Source organism: Ammospiza caudacuta, chromosome 13, assembly GCF_027887145.1.
Source record: "Ammospiza caudacuta isolate bAmmCau1 chromosome 13, bAmmCau1.pri, whole genome shotgun sequence".
In the NCBI taxonomy this organism is placed as follows: domain Eukaryota; kingdom Metazoa; phylum Chordata; class Aves; order Passeriformes; family Passerellidae; genus Ammospiza; species Ammospiza caudacuta.
Window position 1 is genome coordinate 18,575,515 of NC_080605.1, and position 19,930 is coordinate 18,595,444.

Below are 19,930 nucleotides of genomic sequence, written 5' to 3' on the forward strand. Positions count from 1 at the left end.
GTCCACATTAATATTATTGTTTTTGCAGCTAAATATCACTGAAATAGATGCTTTCTCAAGTGCCTGTATGAGAAAAACACCATTTTTATTTGGGTTGATTTCTAAGGAAAGGATGGTTTGAGCTTAAGAGACTGCTTCAATTTGAGCCAGCCTTGATTTGAATCTCAATTTTAACACAGAGCTGTGTCCATTCTTCTGATTTCACTGCAGGTTTTTTTCCAGTCCTGCAACATATTGTGCAGTTTGGGAGCCCACCTAAAATTAATGGGGCTTGAAATGGCCCAGAAATCCATATGGATGCCCATAATTGGGGACAGGATGTTTGTACACCAGACAAGACAAATAGAAATGCCCCCAAATTACACATCAGCATATTGAAATGTGCTCAATAACACTGCATTTGATGGAGTCAGTTAGGTGGGAAATGGCATTTTGCACACATTTGAAACCATCCAAACACGTTGCAGGAGAGCAGAGGTGAGCAGAGGGGGCGGTTTGGGAGATGTGTGCTTGGAATGCAGGAGGGAGCAAATGCAGCTCCTTCCCCAGGAGCTGCAGTGTTATTGCTGATGGTCATTCTGGAGGATGAAAGGGACATTCAGAGAGATTGGTTTGATGGCCCATTTAGTGCTGGGAATTCAAGTGAACGCTTTTATGTTTTCATTTTCTCAACAGTGCTCCACAGTAATTGTTGGGACATAATATTTTGTGTTTCTTCTCTGAACAACTTCTTAAAGCCGCATAAATATTGAATTTCAGATATTTATGGTCAGGATTGCTCTGGAGTGGCCCATGATTAAAAACTGGCACTGAATACATGACCAGTTGAAGTATTTTTTCCTGCCATTAATGGTCACTGTACATTGTGAGATGTTTGTTTCTTTTCACTATGTCTATCCTTGGCTATTTACCCCATAACAGTTTTTCCTATTCCTTTTATACTTTTCCCTTTATAACATCCAGATAACTCAATGTAAACAGCTTTGTGTTCAGATTTGGGCAGGATATTAAAGATTAGGAGGAGATTTGTGGTGCCTGAAGGTTTGATGCTGCTGCCTTTGCTTCTGCAATACCCAGTGGGTACTTACAAAGCCTTTTAAAGGGCCATTAATGTTTGGAGTGTTTTAGATGAGATCTTAAAGCCTCACTTTATCAATAGAATTAATTGGGATAGGTCATTAATTGGTGGTTAGGTAAGTGCCACTTTAGGAGCAATTCTTCAAAAAATTTGAAATGAGCAGGTGTTGATACCAACAGTTTGGTTTTTTCTAGTTTTGGATTTTCTAGTTTGTTTTTTTTTCCTTTTCTGTGGCTTCTAAGCATAATCCTTCACTCTGGTTTTTATTCTTACTCAACAAGGATTTCTTCAGATGATTAATTTAGGATTTCAAGCTGGGTTTAGTCTGTACCTACAGATCTGAATGTGTCTGGATCGTTCATGTTCTGCTTATTTAAAACTGCTGGTAACCTGTGCAGTGCTGCTGTGGGAGATGAGATCTGAGTGCCTGAGCAGCTTCCAGCCCTTTAAAAGGTTGGCTCCCTGCTACAGCTGATGCATTTCATTTTCAGCATCCCTATGAAAAAAAAAAAAAAACCAGCAGACTTGTTCAGTGCTGCCATTTCCAAACTGTACTTATGCATTTCACTTGTTGAATATTTCCAACCATTCCATTCCATTTATCAGATTAGAGCGTGGGGAAATATCCAGGCAGGCTGCAGGCAGCCTCCTCTGCAATTGTTTAGTTTTGACAGCAGTGAAAAATGAAGGAAGCATTTATTCCCTATTGCTCAAATGAAGGCAACACTGCTTTGACAAAGTATCCAACTGAAATTCACATCAGTTTTTAAAAAAAATAATAATGGAGCACATCTTGGCTTTTCTGCCCCGAAACTCCCCCTCTCCCAGTGAGATTCTTCACCTCCCTGGAGAACAGGAATTGTATTAGAAAATGGTTTTTATTTGATAAACCCAGGGAAGCACATGGCTCTGAATTTCTAACCAAGGAGAGTCGGAATTTTGCTTCGTCTGAGCAAAGTTTCTTTCAGAAAATGTTTCTTTTATTCACTTGTTAAGAACAGCTCATTACACAGGGAGTGTGTGTGAGTACCTGACAGGAAAGAGGGGAGGCACAAACAAGGATTCAGCACTGCCCTTGCCAGGGTCGGAAGAAAGAGCACTTTGGTTTCCTCCAGCCCTGATTGGGATCTGCCACTGCAGTCTCCTAATAAAAAATATAATAAATTTTATATATATATATATATTTTTAATATATGTATAAAAATATATATAATTTATATATATTTATATATATTATATATATATAATTTTTATATATAATATATAAAATATATATTTTATTATTTATAATAACAAAATATATATTTTTTATATATACAATATATTTATTTTATACATATATAAAATAAATATATATTTATTTCTTTTTATATATTTTTATATTTATATATATCTATATTTTTATATTTATATATAATACATTGAATATTATATATTGATTATTAATTATTATATATTCTATATTGTATATTATATTTATGTATTATATATTATATAACTATATTATGACTATATTATATAGTTTTATATAACTATAATAAATATAATTATAAAAATAGTAATATAATATTCTATATTATAAATTAGTTATCTAGAAATATATAAATAATTATATATAATAAAAATAAAATTGGTTATCTAATATATATATTATATAACTCTATTATATAATAATATCAATATATTTTATATATTGATATATTTCTATATATTAATATTAATTAATATAATAAAAATAAATGTATTATAATAAATTAGCAGAGTGAGAGCCACTAATGCTGGTGTCCCGCGGGTGAAATGACCTCAGCAGGGGGAATGTGTCTCCAGTGCCAGCTGGGGACTTGGCACTGGCACATTTCCCCTCCCTGCCACTCTGGGCTGATTTCAGAGCCCCTGGCAGAGTTTCAGCTCTGCAGTCAAACCCTGGCTCTGATTTATCAGAGCCCACCAAAGCTCTGAGGGCAATTATGAGCCTCTCATTTCACACAGTGCTTCTCCCATCCTTAACAGGGTAATTTCAAATAATTTCTCACTTAAATGAGAAACAAATTGTGTGTGATGGTATAAGCTGCAGATTTTCAGGATAAACTAATTTACTTTTGGAGTCTCTGTAAACTTTTCCCTAAGGTGTTGTGGCCAGTGAGATCAGCAGTTTGTTCTGGCTGATATTAAACCCAGATTTCTTAATTGCAGGAATGAAAACACAGGGAATCTGTCTGGGAATAGTCCTTCAAATGCAATGAGATTTTGGGGAAAATTTATAATAATTTATAGGCACACTATGAAACTTGTGCTGTTTAAACCTTCCTGTGACAGATCAACCACTGATGCACATGAAAATAATTTATATTTTTCAAAGTTCTACGTGGAGGCTAAACTAATAACTATGCCTCTAATTAATGACCTTTCCTAGATGGTAAATCCAGGAAAGAAGTACCTGGATGTTGATTAGCTGCCTAATCAGAAGCACAGAGCTGATCTCTTCTATCACTTTTGTTACCTCTTTAGCATTACTGAGGTTTCAATAAAGTCCATGATGTAATGTAGCCTTTTAATTATGCCAGATTAATGCAATATTTCTGATGAAAGGGTAATTGAAAGAAATGGAGCGTGCATGAGCTGAACTCCAAACTCCAGCTGCGTTAACTCTCTTCTTTTAATGGGAATTAAAGGATGAATGCATTTTGGGTAAAGCTCATTCCTGTACACAGGGTCAGCAAGAAACTTAAATGCCTTCAATTTTTATGAGGTTTTAACTGCAGTGTAGAAGAAGAGTCTGTGAAATAGAGGGTGATCTTGGGCTCATAAAGAGCACATCTTTCAAAGGCTTTTAATTACTCAGTTTAGACCTGTTTCTTTAAAATAAGCAGGGAACTGAGTCACTAATGTAATGTAAATGAGTTCAGAGAAAGCTCTGGCTGCAGCAGGGAAAGCTGGGGGACACCAAAGCATTTTCTGAGGTCAGAAGTTCTGCAGACCCCACTGCTGGCTGGCTGGAGGGAAGGGCTCTGCTGGAATGTGAGCTCTCGGCAGCCTGAACCTCGGGGAATGAATTTACATCCCACCAGTTGCTTCTTCCCTGGAATGCAGATCATGAAATCTTTGTCTTAAATTCTGTGTGTCTTTTTCTCAGTTTTCTTCTGTTTTGTGGCTGAACATGAGGAGTAAACCTTGAGTTAGCCCAGTGTGACAGAGGCAGGGAGATGTCTCTGCAGTCATTGAAGATGCCAGCATTAGGAACTTGGGCTGAATTAGGTAAATTACACCTTTTCAAAAGAAATCAACTTTTGAAACTCTAATTCAGAGCTTTCCTGTGGAGTTGGCCACCATCATCAACTCCAAGTACAGCCAGTAGACCTTGGTTGAGTTGAAAGAAGGGGTTTTTCCATCTAATTTTCTATGTCATGAGTCTCCCTACCCTGACCTGTGCACTTAGACCTGTATCCCCACAGTATAATTATTTTTATTAATGCTATTAGTACATTAGATCCAGACAAATTCCAACAATGTTTGTCAGTTTTCTTGACCAGCGGATCAAAATCTTCACTTCCAAACTTTCCTGATGCCAACAGCCACCAGCTGCTGTTGAGAAGGTTCCGTGCTTTCTTACCTGAGCCCATTGACAGAAATGCAATAATTCAGAAACGCATGGCAGTAACCCTGCCTTTGTCACTGCTATGGATCTTTAAGGTCTCTCCCAACCTAGGCATTCTGTGGATTCTGTGCTGTCTCACTGTTATCTCAGAAAGAACAAGGCTGAACGTGTCTCAAGTATCAAAGAGGTAAAACTGTGAGATAAAATTGGTGAAGATCACATTAGAGACTGAAATGAGAGAGGTTTCTGGAGAAATACATTCTCTACAGCTGTGCTTAGTGCTGCTGGATACCCAAAGGGAAAGGTGGAAGTGACAAAATAAGAATAAAAATTCCCTTCCCACCCTTGTGGCTTGAGTGCTTTGGGCAGCAAATCACTCATTGTAGGTAATTTCTGTCAAATTACATCTAAAACAACACAGGGTGGGTAATAATCCCTGAGTGCTGAAGCCAGATATAGAGACAGAGCTGATAGAAAGAAAATAAAATAATTACTAGGCCTAATTATCATTAGTGTGCAGATCTAAACCTGCCAGGCACAGGCTTGCCAGGGAATTAAGTTCTTAAAAGAAATAGTTCTCATTGATCAGCAAATGTGCTCCCTGAGTGCATTATTTGCACATTTTATGCTCACAATATTCCTTAAATACTAATAAATTTTATGAGCTATTGCCAGCTGCAAACTATAAATTATCTGTGCTATAAAATACATAATAATGTATTTTATTGAATTAAAAAAAAACCTAAAAACCAATGCAACCCCATCAAAGTGAGTGGAAAAGTCACCAGGTGAGCTGGGGCTCAAATAAGAAGTAGATTCTAAAATTTGGCTCTGTGTGAACATTTCTGGAAGTTTCATTTGTTCCTTTTTTATGGGGACAATAAATAAAAAGAAAAGCCAACAAGAAAACTACAATTCCTACACAAGAAACAGTAATGAACACTGGAAATCCAGCTGGGAGAACAGAGAGATTTCAAATATGGACCAGAGGCTCAGAGATCCCCAGTGAGTTTGCAACAGAGCGGTTGTGTTGGTTTCAATGATTTCCTCACATTCAGGTTGAGTTTTCCAGGCAATCCTTTGGTTATCCATGGTTAGGAATAAACATTGAGTTTTCCAGGCAATACTTTGGTTATCTTTGATTGAGGATAAACATTGAGTTTTCCAGGCAATCCTTTGGTTATCCGTGCTTGAGGATAAACATTACATTTTCCAGGCAATCCTTTGGTTAACCTTGATTGAGGATAAACATTGAGTTTTCCAGGCAATACTTTGGTTATCCTTGATTGAGGATAAACAATGAATTTCCCAGTCAATCCTTTGGTTATCTTTGATTGAGGATAAACATTGAGTTTTCCAGGCAATACTTTGGTTATCCTTGATTAAGGATAAACATTGAATTTCCCAGCCAATACTTTGGTTATCTTTGATTCCTGTAGATTTTGTGTTAAGGGAGTTACTGGCCAGGATGTTTATCCAATTAACACCTTACATGACCTTATCAGACTCTTTGTAGAAACTAAATTTGTAACTGACACTTGTTATTAACCGCAGAAAATAAAAGACTGATGCTCTCTAGGACAGAACAATTTGCAATCAATTTTGTGTGCAACAGAAAGAACAAAGATAAATTTGATCTTGCATATTCTTATTTACCAAAGGTTGTCTACTGGAACTTCACAGATTATAATTTTGAGTGTTGAATCTGATTTCTAGAAGCAAAAACTATTCCTCTAAATAATCCACCTGTGCAAAAGTTTCTCCTTTTCTACTCAATAATTATTATTAAATAAAAATTATTATACTTTGGGGGGGGTATAGGTCTAAGTGCACAGTTCAGGGTAGGGAGACTCATGACATAGAAAATTAGATGGAAAAAACCCTTCTTTCTACTCAGTCACCATTCATGGCTGTGAAATTGGAATAATTCTTTTCACACAAGGCTTAGCTGAATCCTGAGTGGTCCTGGCACCCTCTGCCAATGCCAGGGGTTTGTGGAAGTGCCAGCAGATGTTGGGACACAGCTTTTTGTGGAAGGGGCCCAGGTTTCTCTGAACACACCTCAGGGGTGTGAATGAGAGGAAAACCAGGGAATTCCTGCAGGGAAAATCCAGGAATGCCCAGGGGGAAAGAGGCAGGGAAGGAGCCACAGCCACAGAGGTTTTGTCCAAGTGGCAGAGCAGGAAAATGCTCTGTGGAGCACAGGGCTGGCAGGAGATGAGCACACAGCAGCTCAGTTTGTCAGGGGCTCAGGAAAGATGCTGCAAAGCTGCTGAGTGAGAGCCTGGTCGGGGATTTAGCTCTTTGAATGGCTACAAAAAGCCCTTTGGGACAACCTGTGAGAGAGAATCCTCCAGACTGACACAACCTAAATGTACAGAGCTAGAAAGGAGATTCCATGACAAAAAACCTCCTCTGGTTTGTTTGTGCTTTCAGGCTTGAACAAGAGGCAGGATGATGGGGTTGTCCTGAGTAATCAAAGAAGGGAGAGCTTTAGGGGGAAGGTTTAAGAGCTGAGTTGTAGCTGTGCAGAGCTGTCAGGAAAACATCCAAAAGTTATCAGAGCTAGAGGCTGACATCTTAGACTAAATGGAAAAGTGGGAAAAGAGAGTAAGAGCTCTGAACTGTCAGCAACAATGTCATTGCTGAGCAGGAAAGGATGGTGGCACTGAGAAGGGGAAGAAACCAAAGTGAGGGGAAAAAGGTTTGCTAAAAAAATAAACTGGAGGAATGAGACCAAAGGAGAGGCTGGAGAAGTGATTAGAGAAATCATGGTTAAGCTAAGGGAGGAGATAGTCCCAGGAGCCAAGGGAGCATCATTTTCAGGCATGTGATTAAATGGATTAAAAGCAAGGAAGAATGGAGCTGAGAAGAAATTTCAGTGAAAGAAAATCTGGGCAGGGATTGCAGAGCTTTGAGGTGAAAGGAGGCAGGAATGGGCAGAGACATCTGGGGTAACAGGGAGGGTCAAAAACTCCTTGTGAGAGACAAACTGGCCTTCAATAGATACAAAAATAGCAAAGGAGAAAGAGACATAATTAAAGCCGAACTAACTAGTTTTTGTACATCCCACAATGTGAATGAAAGGTTCACACACATTCATTATGCCTGTCAAAATAATGTAAAATATACAAGCTTTTCTTCAGGTGTGCACATAAATCACAAACCCTGCCCCTTATTTACAGGCTGTGGGTGAAGCAGCTCAGTGGCTGCTGCACTTGGTGGGGAATTGATAAATTCTGTGCTGACAGATTTCTCTGGTGAGGTCCCAGCCTGTGCATTGCACACAAACCCAGCACCACAGCTGCTGCCCATTCATCATGGCCAAGTGCCTGTCCTGGGCAGGGAGACCCCCAAGGATCTCCCAAGGATTCAGAGCAGCTCCATCAATCTCAGAGCAGGGTCAGCTCCTTTGAGGCAGGATTAAACAAATGCCCTTTAATGACACTAAGCTTCATTGGGATCTGGAAATGCTATTTTTCAGGTTGTCTACGAGAGCAGTCTCAAATTCTTTCTTTTCACCACCCAGGAGATCCGGTTGTTTATGAGAATTTAGTTCTAGCTGGCATCCCTAATCCAAATACATCCAGACTTTGGCAGTCATGACCATAAATCTCCTATATGTGAGTCTGGATCCTGATTTTGTGGCCAGACCTTTTCTTTCAGCAGCAGGATAGTAATCCACGTGCCAAGCAATTCCAGATTTTGTCCTATTTGGAAATCTCAGTTAAACTTCTCACTCAGTGAGCCCCATCCACCAGCACCTCTGTGGATTTCTTACCCTTAATTTGCTTTATTTACCTTTGTTTAGCAGAACTGAGGCACTGCAGGGAAGGGGCAGGCAGTGTTGGCATCCAGGTGCCTGCATTGCTGCAGAATTCAATATTGACATCAGTTCAAAGGATAACAAGAAAGAAACAGATAAAACAAAACAGCCTTATCAATAATTAAATTAAATTTAATTTGCCCTAAAAGGCAAACAGATCATTAAAATTTTTAAAGGGCACAAACCAGCATCTAACATTGACCATTACATTTCTGTGGTGGTGACAAAACTACCAATATTGCAATATTGCAATCTTTGAAGTGCACAGATGCAATAAATATCAGACAAACATTTGTTGCCTGAGTTTTGCTGTGTCTTTCCCTTGGTTTTATAGGTTGAGTGTGAGCTACAGCTGATGTGAGATTTGCTCCTGAATTCTCCTTTCTGAATTTCTTTACTGCCTTGGTATTATCAGGGTGTCCATCTAAAACAGAATTCAAGTGCTTTATTTCATTCACTTTATTTCATAGAAACCCCACATAAAAGCCTTATATTTATGTAGCAACATTAATATGATACACCAGCCCTTTTATTCCCTTTTATTCACAAACTATAAAGCTCTATTAGAGTGTTATATTTTTATATATACTATACTATAATATACCATAATATAATATAATATAATATAATATAATATAATATAATATAATATTATAATATATTATATTATATTATATTATATTATATTATATTATATTATATTATAATATATAAACTATAATGAAATATAATAATATAATATATAATCTTCATATTATATTTTATAACAGTATTATATAATGGTGTTATTATATTATTGTTATATTATTATATTGTTATAATAAATTATATGTATTATATTATTATATATTATAATATAATATATACATTATATTTTTCAAAAACAATATTGTTTGTTTGCTTGTCAGGGTGTGCAGGGAGGGAGGGGCTGGAATTTCCTTGGGCACAAATGGAACTGATGGAGGTGCCCAAGGGGGGAATCAGCTCCTGGCTCAGGATTTATCCTCTCCCCACATTTTCCAGAACTGCACCACAAAGGTCTCTGACTGCCCCACATGACATTTTGGGCTTTCCTCTTGGAGATTTCTGCACTCACAATTAATTGTTTTCTGGATCCAGATAATCGATATTTAACTATTGGCAATGTTCATGCACCCAACCAGCAATTTGTCTGGGGGGAAATAAACGCCAAACCCTTAAAGATGCTGTGATTTGCATGGCAATACTCACTCCCATCTCCTCTTTAGGTCTGTAAGAATTCTGCCATTTGAAGCTGTCCTACCGAGTTGCCACGGCAACGAGAAGAATAAAGGAAAGAAAACCCCATCAGCTCTGAAGATTGCAGTTTACAAGGACTGTTCTTCACTCCTCAGCCTCAGTTGCTCCAGTTTAGTTTGCAATCTCACTCAATCTGTCCAACTGTACTTTGGTGTTTGACAGCCTCCCCCCCTCTGCCCTTTGGCCCTGGATTCCTCCTGCAGGACACAAGGTTTACTCAAAATTTACTCTGAATGTTGAAAGACCATGACATCCAAACCCCCACCTTGGGGTGAGCAGAAAAAAAGAAAAAAAAAAAAAAAAAACCAACACCACAAAACCAGATTGACTCCATTTTTTTTTCTATCTGTTGACTTGTTGCTATTCAACTGTTCAGAAAATATTTTGTCTGTGGGTTAGTATTTGTATATGTATGAGTGTATGTATATATATATATTTATATAGAGAGAAGAGTTCTACCACAGGTTTAGCTTTTATAAAATGTTCATCTGGAGGGTGAGAGAAGGGAGGGAGCAGAAGAACAACGCCACAGGTGAATGGGAGCTGTGCCAGCGTGGCTAAACCTGCTGTGTTTAAACCTGCCCCTGGCCCTTGTCGTACCTCAGGTCAGCAAAGGAGAAACGCAAATCCCGGGGCTTGTTCCTGCTCTGAGCTGCCCTCCCCGCCCCAGGGGAGCTGGGCATGCAGGAGCAGCCAGGTGAGAGCAGCTCTGCCTGATCTGAGAGGCCAAAGGGCTGAAATGTTGCCTGGGGCAGGTGACAAAATGTTTTCATCAGCTCTGCAGGTGAGAAGCTGATCCAACAGCAACGCTCAGAGCTTGGCAGAGCACTGATCTGTGCCTCTGGCGCCCTGTTCCAGAAATACCCTCACAACCACACCAGTCCATCCTTTTGGAGATATATATACATACATACACACGTACACACAGTCAAGAGTAACAAGAGCAGTTCTTTGTGTGTGTAAACTTACCACACCTGTTTGCAGACAGGGGAAAAAAGGGTGTTTGTTCTCTATGAATATGGATCCTTTTTTTATTCTGTGAGCATGTAAGGTCAAGAAAAAACAAACAAAAAAAATCCTTCTAACTGTATGAAGATGATCATCTTGTTAATAAACTGTAAATGATCCATCAAAGCTCACACCAAATTTTTATAAAATTAACACAAAAAAGTATACTAGTGACAGACTGTGGCTTTTATTAGAGCTTGGCAGTAACTAGGGTAAGGTAAGTGTCTTAGAATATTTTAATAAACTTGCTTATTTAAAGTTTAAACAAGAAAGCTTCCTTATGCAATAGAACTTTGCAGCTGCACTCTTTAGTTAGCATTTTTACAGTAATTATGGCTCATACTCGATGGCATCCTTACTACAGTGAGGGTATGAGCATACCTTCCACACCACATCTATGGTTCAATAGTAAAGATTTTTGGAAGCATTAAAAATAAGTCCAGACATACATTTAGTTTCCCATAATGCTACACTAGGTATTAAATGTGTGTTGGTGGTTAAAATTTGCTGTACAATAGCTTTTCTCCAAGTTCCTGTATTATACCAAATATGAAACAGGTTTTATTTTTCTTCCTTCCTTTTTGTTTTAATCAAAAGGAGTAATAACAACAGACAGAGGAAAAATGAGTTTGTGTTGTGAGCTTTCCTAACCTTGTAGATTTCTTGATAAGATATGAGCTGCCTTCAGAGCAGTTTTTCTCTTCCAGCTTAACTCTTGCAGTCCTGACCGAGTGAGATCTCTTGTGTCACCCAAGTGGCACTTGGGGGTCACTGGGAGCTGGCCAAGGACCCCAGGAGTGGCTCTGGCAGCTCCAGGCATCCATCCCAGCAGGAATTGCCTGATCCCAACCCTTGTCATGGGCACACTCCTGGCCCTCTCTCCCTGCCCATGCCTTGTATGGATCCCTCACTGCTGCTTTGCCATCAACAATCACATCTTTTTTATTAAAAAAAAAAAAAAATATATATATATATTATTTTCAAGCAAATTTTTTTTTCCAAAAGGAACAATTTATCTACTGTATGGCACCTCTGGCATTCCAACGTGTATGTTCAATGAATGCACCCAAAGATATTCTGCACCCTGTGCTTTCAGCTACAGAACCTCTGTCTTGAATAAAGGAAATTATATTACCCTGCCCCACAAATACTCTTTTCTACTTGCTTTTTTCCTCTCTCCACCCAGCCAAACCCACCTCTGGAAAGACCCCCCTTGATTTTGGTGTCATTTCTGTCAAATGCCAGGAAAATCTGCCCTCCCCTGCTTTACACCCAGGCTCACAGAGCGTCTGGTGAACCATCCCAAGGGCAGCCAAGTGAGGAGCAAAGAGAAAACTCTTCTGCCTGGAGCTCCACAGCAAGGGGAAGACTCTTCCTACACCCTGTGCCCAAGGAAAAGATCTTTCTTCTTGGATCCGCTGCAGAATTTGATGTGCAGAGAGGTCAGAGCCTGGCCGGAGCTCTGACCTGAGCTGCATCCAAGCCTCCGTCCCCATTTTCCCTTTACTTCTGCTCCCACATTAAAGCCTCCCAGCCTCTCCCAAGTGTCCCAGCTCCATCCCAGCCATGCCAGGAGAAGATGAAGCTGCCATTTCATGTTTCTCCCCATTGAACACAGACTGTGGCACGTTCATGGTGTGACACAAGCGAGGAACCACAGCAGAATCTGAATTTTCCTACCTGGACAAAGGGTGTCACCTCTGGCTCAAAAACCAATGTCCGTTTCCTGCAACAAAGGAACAACTATGATTTATCCATTTTCCTACAATATCATGAAAAAGCAGAAGATTTACAAAATTGGTTGTATTATTTTCAAATAGTTGATTCTGTTTAACATTAATTCAGCTTAATTAATTGATTGAACATGAATTCAAGTTTTCTGTTTTATAACACACCCCTTATTCCTACCCAGCTGTTTTAGCCCCACCAACAGTTATTTCAGTCTGTGTTTGTAGGTACATAAATTCTGTCTGGAGTTGGAAAGGCAGTGAACTTGTTGATTATCATTTTGTAACATGCACAAAACTTTTTATTTGTTAAAGTCATTTCACTTGGAAAGGCTCCGTGCTGTTGAAACAAAAGTTGGGAATAACAATCAGTGAGAGGGGTTTATTAGCAAGGGAAAGGTCTCAGTTTTGGTGTGCTTGCTAACTGAACCCTGGTCTGTGCTCCTCGTGTGTGCTTTTCCCCTGTGCCTGTGTGCATTTCTTAATGTTCATTTTGCTCAGAGTAAAAATAAGGGCAAAGAGCTGAATTTCCTGCTGGGTGTGGAGGAAGATGAGGTGAGGGTGGAACACTGGTAGCAGAGTCCCTGAGCCCTGCTCTCACCGTGCTGGGAGTCAAACAGCAGCTCCATCACCAGGACTGGGGTTCAGTTCATCATGTTTTGGTAGAATTTCCCTCCCCACCTCTGGCTTTTTGTTGCTGGCTGTGAAGAGTGGAGCTGCAATGTTTGTCACAGGATTGCTGAGTGCTCACACCTTACCAAGCCTGGGCTTTGCCACATCCAGCCACCCACAGGTGCCCTTCCTGACCACCTGGAGGGGTCTGCCAGAACAATTTGGTTTTACCTTTATTTCAAATGGATGGGGTCAAATGATTCATTCTGTTCTCTTGCATAGTCATTTTTTAGATTACTATAATGCAAATCTCATTTATTAAATTATGGACTTACAAGCAGTTTGTAGGGCCCTATCTTAAATGCCTTATCACTACAAAAAGACATCTACTATACTGACAACTTTTGTCTTTCCTTTGCAAAGGCCTCTTGTCTGAAACACTGAGAAAGCTGCCAATTTTCCTCTCAAATGTTATTAATCCACTCAGAGCAGAATTCTGCACACAAATAATTTTAATAACTTACAAAGGCTAAGTTGCTTTTGGAATAGGTTTAAAAATGTCTTATTTAATTAAAAAAAAAATTATATTAAAGTCTCATTGGCTGGAGACCACCAAGTCTAAAACAAAACTCTGCTCCTGTCTTGCCTTTATTGCATCTCTAGAAACTCTGTTGGTCTGAGATCCAACCCAATGCTAACACAAAGAAAAATAAAATAACAATTACTTCCTTGCAGTTAACTCTTGTGCTCTTCAGCAGTCACATGCAGGGCACATCAGTAATTATCATTACAGATATTCCCTTCAGAGCAGACAGAGCTGAGTTTTACAGCACATGAGGCACTGGCTGCCCTTCCTGCCTCACCCCAGCACGCTTTGGGGGTTGGTCCCAGTGGGATGGATGCATCTCCCACTCCCAGAGGAAGGTTTCTGGTTGCACAACTGCTATGTGTGTATATATGTAGATATATAGAGATATACACATATAAATTTATATATATTATATATGCAGGTGGAAGGAGATGGATACAACACGGGGGATTTGGAATGAGCAGTTTAATTCATGAGATAAGGGACAGCATGGGCTGCATGTAGTGAACCAGTCTGATTTAAAGCAAATTAAAAGGGCAAAAAGCCCACACAGCAAACCCCAGGCTTATCTCAACTCTCCTGTTGTAATTCTGCCACCCTGGGCTGTCCCCTTGTACCACAATTCCATCAGCTGAAGGCATGCATCATTGTTTTCTGCCTCATTTTCAGTTGTCTGTGGATCAGCAGGTCACAGGAGAGCAAAGGGAAGGGTTTAGAGCCAGAATTCCTCGTTGCTGAGCTTTCAGTGGGACAGTGTGGGACATTGCTGAGCTTCCTGTGGGACAGCTGGTTGGGAAACTTCCATCGAGCCTTGAGCCCTGCACTCCCCTCTGCATCAGCAAGTGGCTGCGCGCTGAGATTTGGGGTGAAATAAATGTAATCCTGAGCCAGGCTGGGTGCACACAGCCCTGCCTGAGGAATAAATCCGTGTCTGGGGGGCTGAGATGGGGAACTGAGCACAGTGAGTTGTGTTGTCACTGCCATTTCAGCCAGAACCCTCCTTAAAAACACACCTACCCCAAACAACCTCTGTCCCCTGAAGTTACCATCAAGATTATTTTTTAAATTTTTTTTCCATTTTTGTTAGTCCAAGCAAGGAGGAAAACATTTTGTTTGATTTTCAAGATGCTTAATTCAGCTGCTTTTCCAGTTAATCATTCCTTTGGGCCCTAGTTGCTGAATCGCTTGCTGTTTCTGAGGTGTAAATAAACATTTTGATTTATGATGTGGTTGCAAAGAAACTTGTAATTTATTTGTGAAATGCTCAAATAAAGGATGTATGGGCTTTTACCTTCTGTCTGGACCTAGACCTTGCCTCAGGAAGGGAGGGCCACAAAAGGACCTCCAGACTGGCAAAGGAATGGAACCACCTGTGCCAAACATCAGAAACCCCAGGATGTTCATAGGGAAGGAGAAAAATTGCAGCCTTTACGTGGTTTGAGAACGAGAATCATGAGCTTGGAGAGGTAAATAGAATCACTGAGAATGGTTTGGGTTGGGAGGGACCTAAAGAATCATCTTTGAATGATCTAAAGATCAGGGAACACCTTCCACCAGAGCAGGGCCCCATCCAGCCTGGACCTGGACACCCCAGGGATGGTTTGACCACACAAGAAAAAGGTTTGCTCACACAAAAACCAGAAATGAATGTTCAGGTAACAATAATTTGCTGTCTAAAGCCCCATTTCCATTAAAGAGGTTGCCTTGAGCCAAACCCAAACCAGCTGTCCCCAGGCTGGGCTGCAGCCAGGAGCTCTCATGGATTTTTATGCATTTCCTTCTGCCTCACCTGGTCACCCACCACCACCAGTTCAGCTCAGAGAGAGCAGCCAGGCACAAGAGCTGCACAAACAACACAGAAAACTGAACAAACGCCTCCTTGCCAGGGAATTCTTGTTCCAGTGTAAAGCTAGAGCCTGCTGCCTCGCTGAAATTCCTGCAGGTTGTACTTTAGATCTTCTAGGAAGTTATCTAAAGTGACAGAGCCACACAAAGGTGGAATATCTCTGAAAATAGCCTTTTAATACCTGTGAGAATAGAGGAAGCTGGGGAGGGAGGGCAGCAGTTGAAGCAAACATTTGAGTACAAGCCCCAGCAGCTTTGTGCCACCGAGACCCACCCCCAGCTCCTGCCCATTGCTGGTGCTTTTCAGGCTTTGAATCTAAAGGGGTTTTTTCATGTGGTCCATAATAAGTAGAGGATGAAAGAGCCCACGTGAAGCTTGTGGTGTAATTGAGCAAAAGGTCATCCATTACCTGAAAGCCACAGCAAACCTGTGTCACCTCCTTTGGTCCCAGCTGAGCTCGTTGTCCTAAAGCAAAGCTGGGAAACAGCACAAAGTTAAACCATGAGCAACGTAGTGTTAACAGAGAGAGAAAATGCTGGATGGTTTTCAGCTGGGGGAGGTCTTGTGCTGCCCTTTGAACCCTCCCGTGTCTCATCTCACAGCTCCCATTCTGCACTGCTCGCTGCTGTCAGCTGGGAACTCTGCACAGCTCAGCCCAGCCATGGCTTTTCTGCAGCCACAGGGAATCAGAGCAGTCCCCCTGCCCTCAGTGCAGCCTCCTCACCTGCAGGAGCAAAGCAAGGGTCACTGCTCCTGCTGCAAAGCTCTGGGGAGGCTCAACCTCCTCACCTCTGGCCGGACTGCACTCATCCTCCTGCTGACCTTTGGCTGCTCCTGCAGTGAGTGACACAGTCCAGCACTGCCCAGCTGTGTAGGGCAGCACAATTCACTCCTCTGATTCGGTTTCCCAACCCACTGCCCCACATCCAGCTGTGTAGGGCAGCACAACCCACTCCCCTGTCTCCTTTCCATTGCTCCAAATCCAGCTGTGTGTGTAAGGCAGCACAGCTCACCCCTCTGATTCAATTTCCCAACCCATTGCTCCAAATCCAGCTGTGTGTGGCAGCTCAGCCCCCTTCTCACTCATTTCCCAGCCCACTGCCCCTCATCCAGCTGTGTAGGGCAGCTCAGCCCACTGCTATGACTCCATTTCCAACCCACTGCTCCAAATCCAGCTGTGTGTGTAAGGCAGCACAGCTCACTCCTGTCACTCTTCTCACTCATTTTCCAACTCACTCTCCCACATCCATCCTGGACATCACCCCCATCTCTGTGGCTGGATGCACTTCCCAAAACAGCCTGTCCAAAACAAAAAAAAAAAGCATTTTGGCTCTTTGATCACTGCCAGGTATGCTGAACACTCAGAAAGCAAAGCCTAGCTGGACAGTTGTAATTAAATGTGCCCATAATTAAAAGCAGTGATTATGACCTGCCTTGAGGGGGCAGGGTGCAGTGTTGGCTCAGCTGGCACCAAGGCAAATGGCCTTTGGTGGGATTTATGCACCTGGATCCCACTGGAACCAATAAAACCCTAAAATTAAGAGCTGAATGACCCCTTCCCCAGCTGATAAAATAATTCTATAACTCTAAAGTGTTTCCTTTGGTTTTAAGTCATCATGAGCTAATACAGCACTAAATTTTTTTTCCTACATCTCCAAGGTAACTTAATTGGCATCATGTTTCATACTGAGCAAAACCAGCAAAACCTCCAGAGAACAGGGGCCCCAATTAACAGATCCCAGCCTTTCATATCCTTGATTGCTGAAAAGAAAAAAAAGGAACATGGGGAATGTGTAATTCATGTGGGGATCACAGACAATGTGACAGAGTCCATGGACAAAGCACAGTAGAAACCACATATTGCAGTAATTAGAAAAACTGTTGTTACAAGACAGTGTCCAAAGGAAAGATTCAGGGGTTTTGTGCCATTAAACTCACGTGTCCAAGCTGTGAGCACTCCCTGCATCATGTCAGATCCACCCCAGTGCTGGGGAGCCCAGCCACAGTGCCTGGGAAGTTCTGCCACTGATACCAACGCCAGAAACTGCATTAATCCACCTGACAATGGCTTGGTCTTGGATCCTGCGCAGAGAAGTCAAAGCAGAAATGACTCTAGAGGGGAATCCTTGGTGCTGAGAGGGTGCCAGGACCCTCTGTACCCCAGCCCTGCCCAAACCAGCCTGGCAGTGCAGATTCACCCTCCTGCAAGGGCAGGCACAGGGACACGGGGCAGGGACACCCCCCCAGAACCTCTGCCAGGCCCTGGGCAGGGAGCTGGAACCTTCCAGAGCCCCACAGTGAGCTGGGCTGGCACTCAGCACGGGCACAGGGTGAGTGCACACCCAGGAAATGAAACAACAGCTCCTCATGGAAGGTTTTCCCCTTTGGCTGGGTTTTCCCCTCTGCCTCACCTCAGTTTTCTGTGCACTGATGTTCTGCCATCACTCCTGCCCTGGCACCTTGTGCAAGACCCATCAGGGCTCTCTCTTTCCTCACTTCTGTAATAAATCCACTTTTAATGCAGTTATCTCTCTTCACTCACACCTGGGGAGCTCAGCCCTTCCTCACACTCCTAATTCCCATTTTCTGGCACTGGGCTCTTTGTTCTTTAGCTCCTGAAGCACAAGTAAATGAGTGCTGTACTCACATCTCCTCTGGGCTGGAGTGGATGCAATCCAAGGCTGGTTTTCTTCAGCTCTTTCTTCAATTTCAGACAAATTCCTCTTGCCACTGCAGCTCTTCCTAAATAGGTGGAAGATATATTAAACCATATATGCCTACATTATCCAAATCATTTGTCAGCAATACACTTTCAATTAACCTTCCTCTATATTTCCTAGTATCAAATACAATAACCAGCTGTCATCATCGCTCCACAACCACACCCAAACATAGAATTAACCCCAGAACTAACCCCACCCAAAAAACTCCAAACAAAAATACAAACCATGATGATAAATCATCTACCAATCACCCACCAAATTCTACATTCTTCTAGCTTATGAGCAGTTAAACTCCATCATTTAGTGAAGGTATAGCTCATTCAAAACACAGCTAAATAGTTAGGTGCACTGGATTTATTGTTCAAATCAAAGCAATAAAATATGTATACCTATAAATGTAAGGTGTTCAGGTGATGAGCTTCGTTATTACGCACACATAAAAATAATAGGCTATTTTTAATTGCTTATTAAACAGTGAATGCTCATTAAAACCTCGGTTCATTAGGAAAAAAAATAACATGCAATTAAACTATAGTGCAGCCTAATTAATATGGGAATTGGGGTGATTCTGATACCTTTAAAGAGGTGGAAGTGGGGACAGTTGGGTTTGTACACTCATCTTGGTTGGCCTGGCAGATGCATTTCCTTCTACTTCAGGGCTTTGAGAAGGTTTTTGGTTCTATTTCTTGGTTTCAGTTCCAGAGGAAATAGATGGCCCTCAAATGGGAATTGTTTTCTGTGGGTCTTCACACAGTCTGGATAAAAGACAAAAGATAATAGATTCGTCTTACCCCATAAAACACCTCTCCCTTTGTTTCTGTGCAGACCCTCTCTTGGCATTCTGCACTTTCCTTTAAATAAATGAATTTAAACTGACCTGAACAGAATTCTCAGCCTGCTCAGCCCCTCAGCCATGGAGCATTTTCCCCTTAGGAGATCCCTGTAGGTTTGCTCCTCCCAAAGGCTGCTGTGCCCTGAGCCACTGTTCAAAGCTGTTCCCAGTTTCCTGAGAGTCAGAAAACAATCACCAGGCTCAACCCAGACCTTCAGGGGAAGGATTTTGCTGCTTTTCTCATAACTGAAATGACAGAAGAATGCTCTATTTCTCAGCAAATACCGCTGAGGGAGCCTGCTAAACTTTTTTTTTTTTTTTTTTTTTCTTTTTAAATTTATTTTAAAGTCCTCAATCCAGCAGTTTTCCTGTTTAGAAGCAGGATGTCACAGGACAGACAGTGAAGATTTGCTCCTCATTTTTGATAGCATGAGCATCACAGAGAGGTGAAGAGTGGGGATTTACTGGGAACACCCAAACCCAGGATGGATTCAGACTGAAAGCCAAAGTTTGCTGCTGGTGCTCCCCCCTGGAACTCTGAGCCTTGTTGTGCAGGTTGGTGGGAGCTCCAGCTCTGATTTCTGCCCTGTGGAGGTCAGTCTTTCATTACAGAACACAATTCCAAATTTGCTGCTCCCACCAGAACCAAAGGCGCTCCCAGCACCTGCAGCTTGGCTGGGCCATGGATTTGGGAACCCACCTGAGTCTTGCTTTACACCTGAGCACATTTACATGTGAAAAACGCCAATCGCTTGTTTTTAAAATTTTAAAAGTTTAACAGTAATAAAATGGTTATAAAAATAGTAATACAATTAG

At 41.4% G+C, this 19,930-nt stretch overlaps 1 protein-coding gene across 1 annotated transcript in view; it reads left to right on the top strand.

Annotated features, from left to right (window-relative positions):
- The window catches only part of CDH13 (cadherin 13), a 441,187-nt gene extending 429,399 nt beyond the window's left edge, over positions 1–11,788 (top strand). The window contains exon 14 of the mRNA XM_058813426.1: positions 9,747–11,788. Within this exon, the coding sequence (XP_058669409.1) occupies positions 9,747–9,754 (8 nt within the window). The 3' untranslated portion in view covers positions 9,755–11,788. The remainder of the gene's footprint in view (positions 1–9,746) is intronic.
- The last annotated feature ends 8,142 nt before the right edge of the window (positions 11,789–19,930 follow it).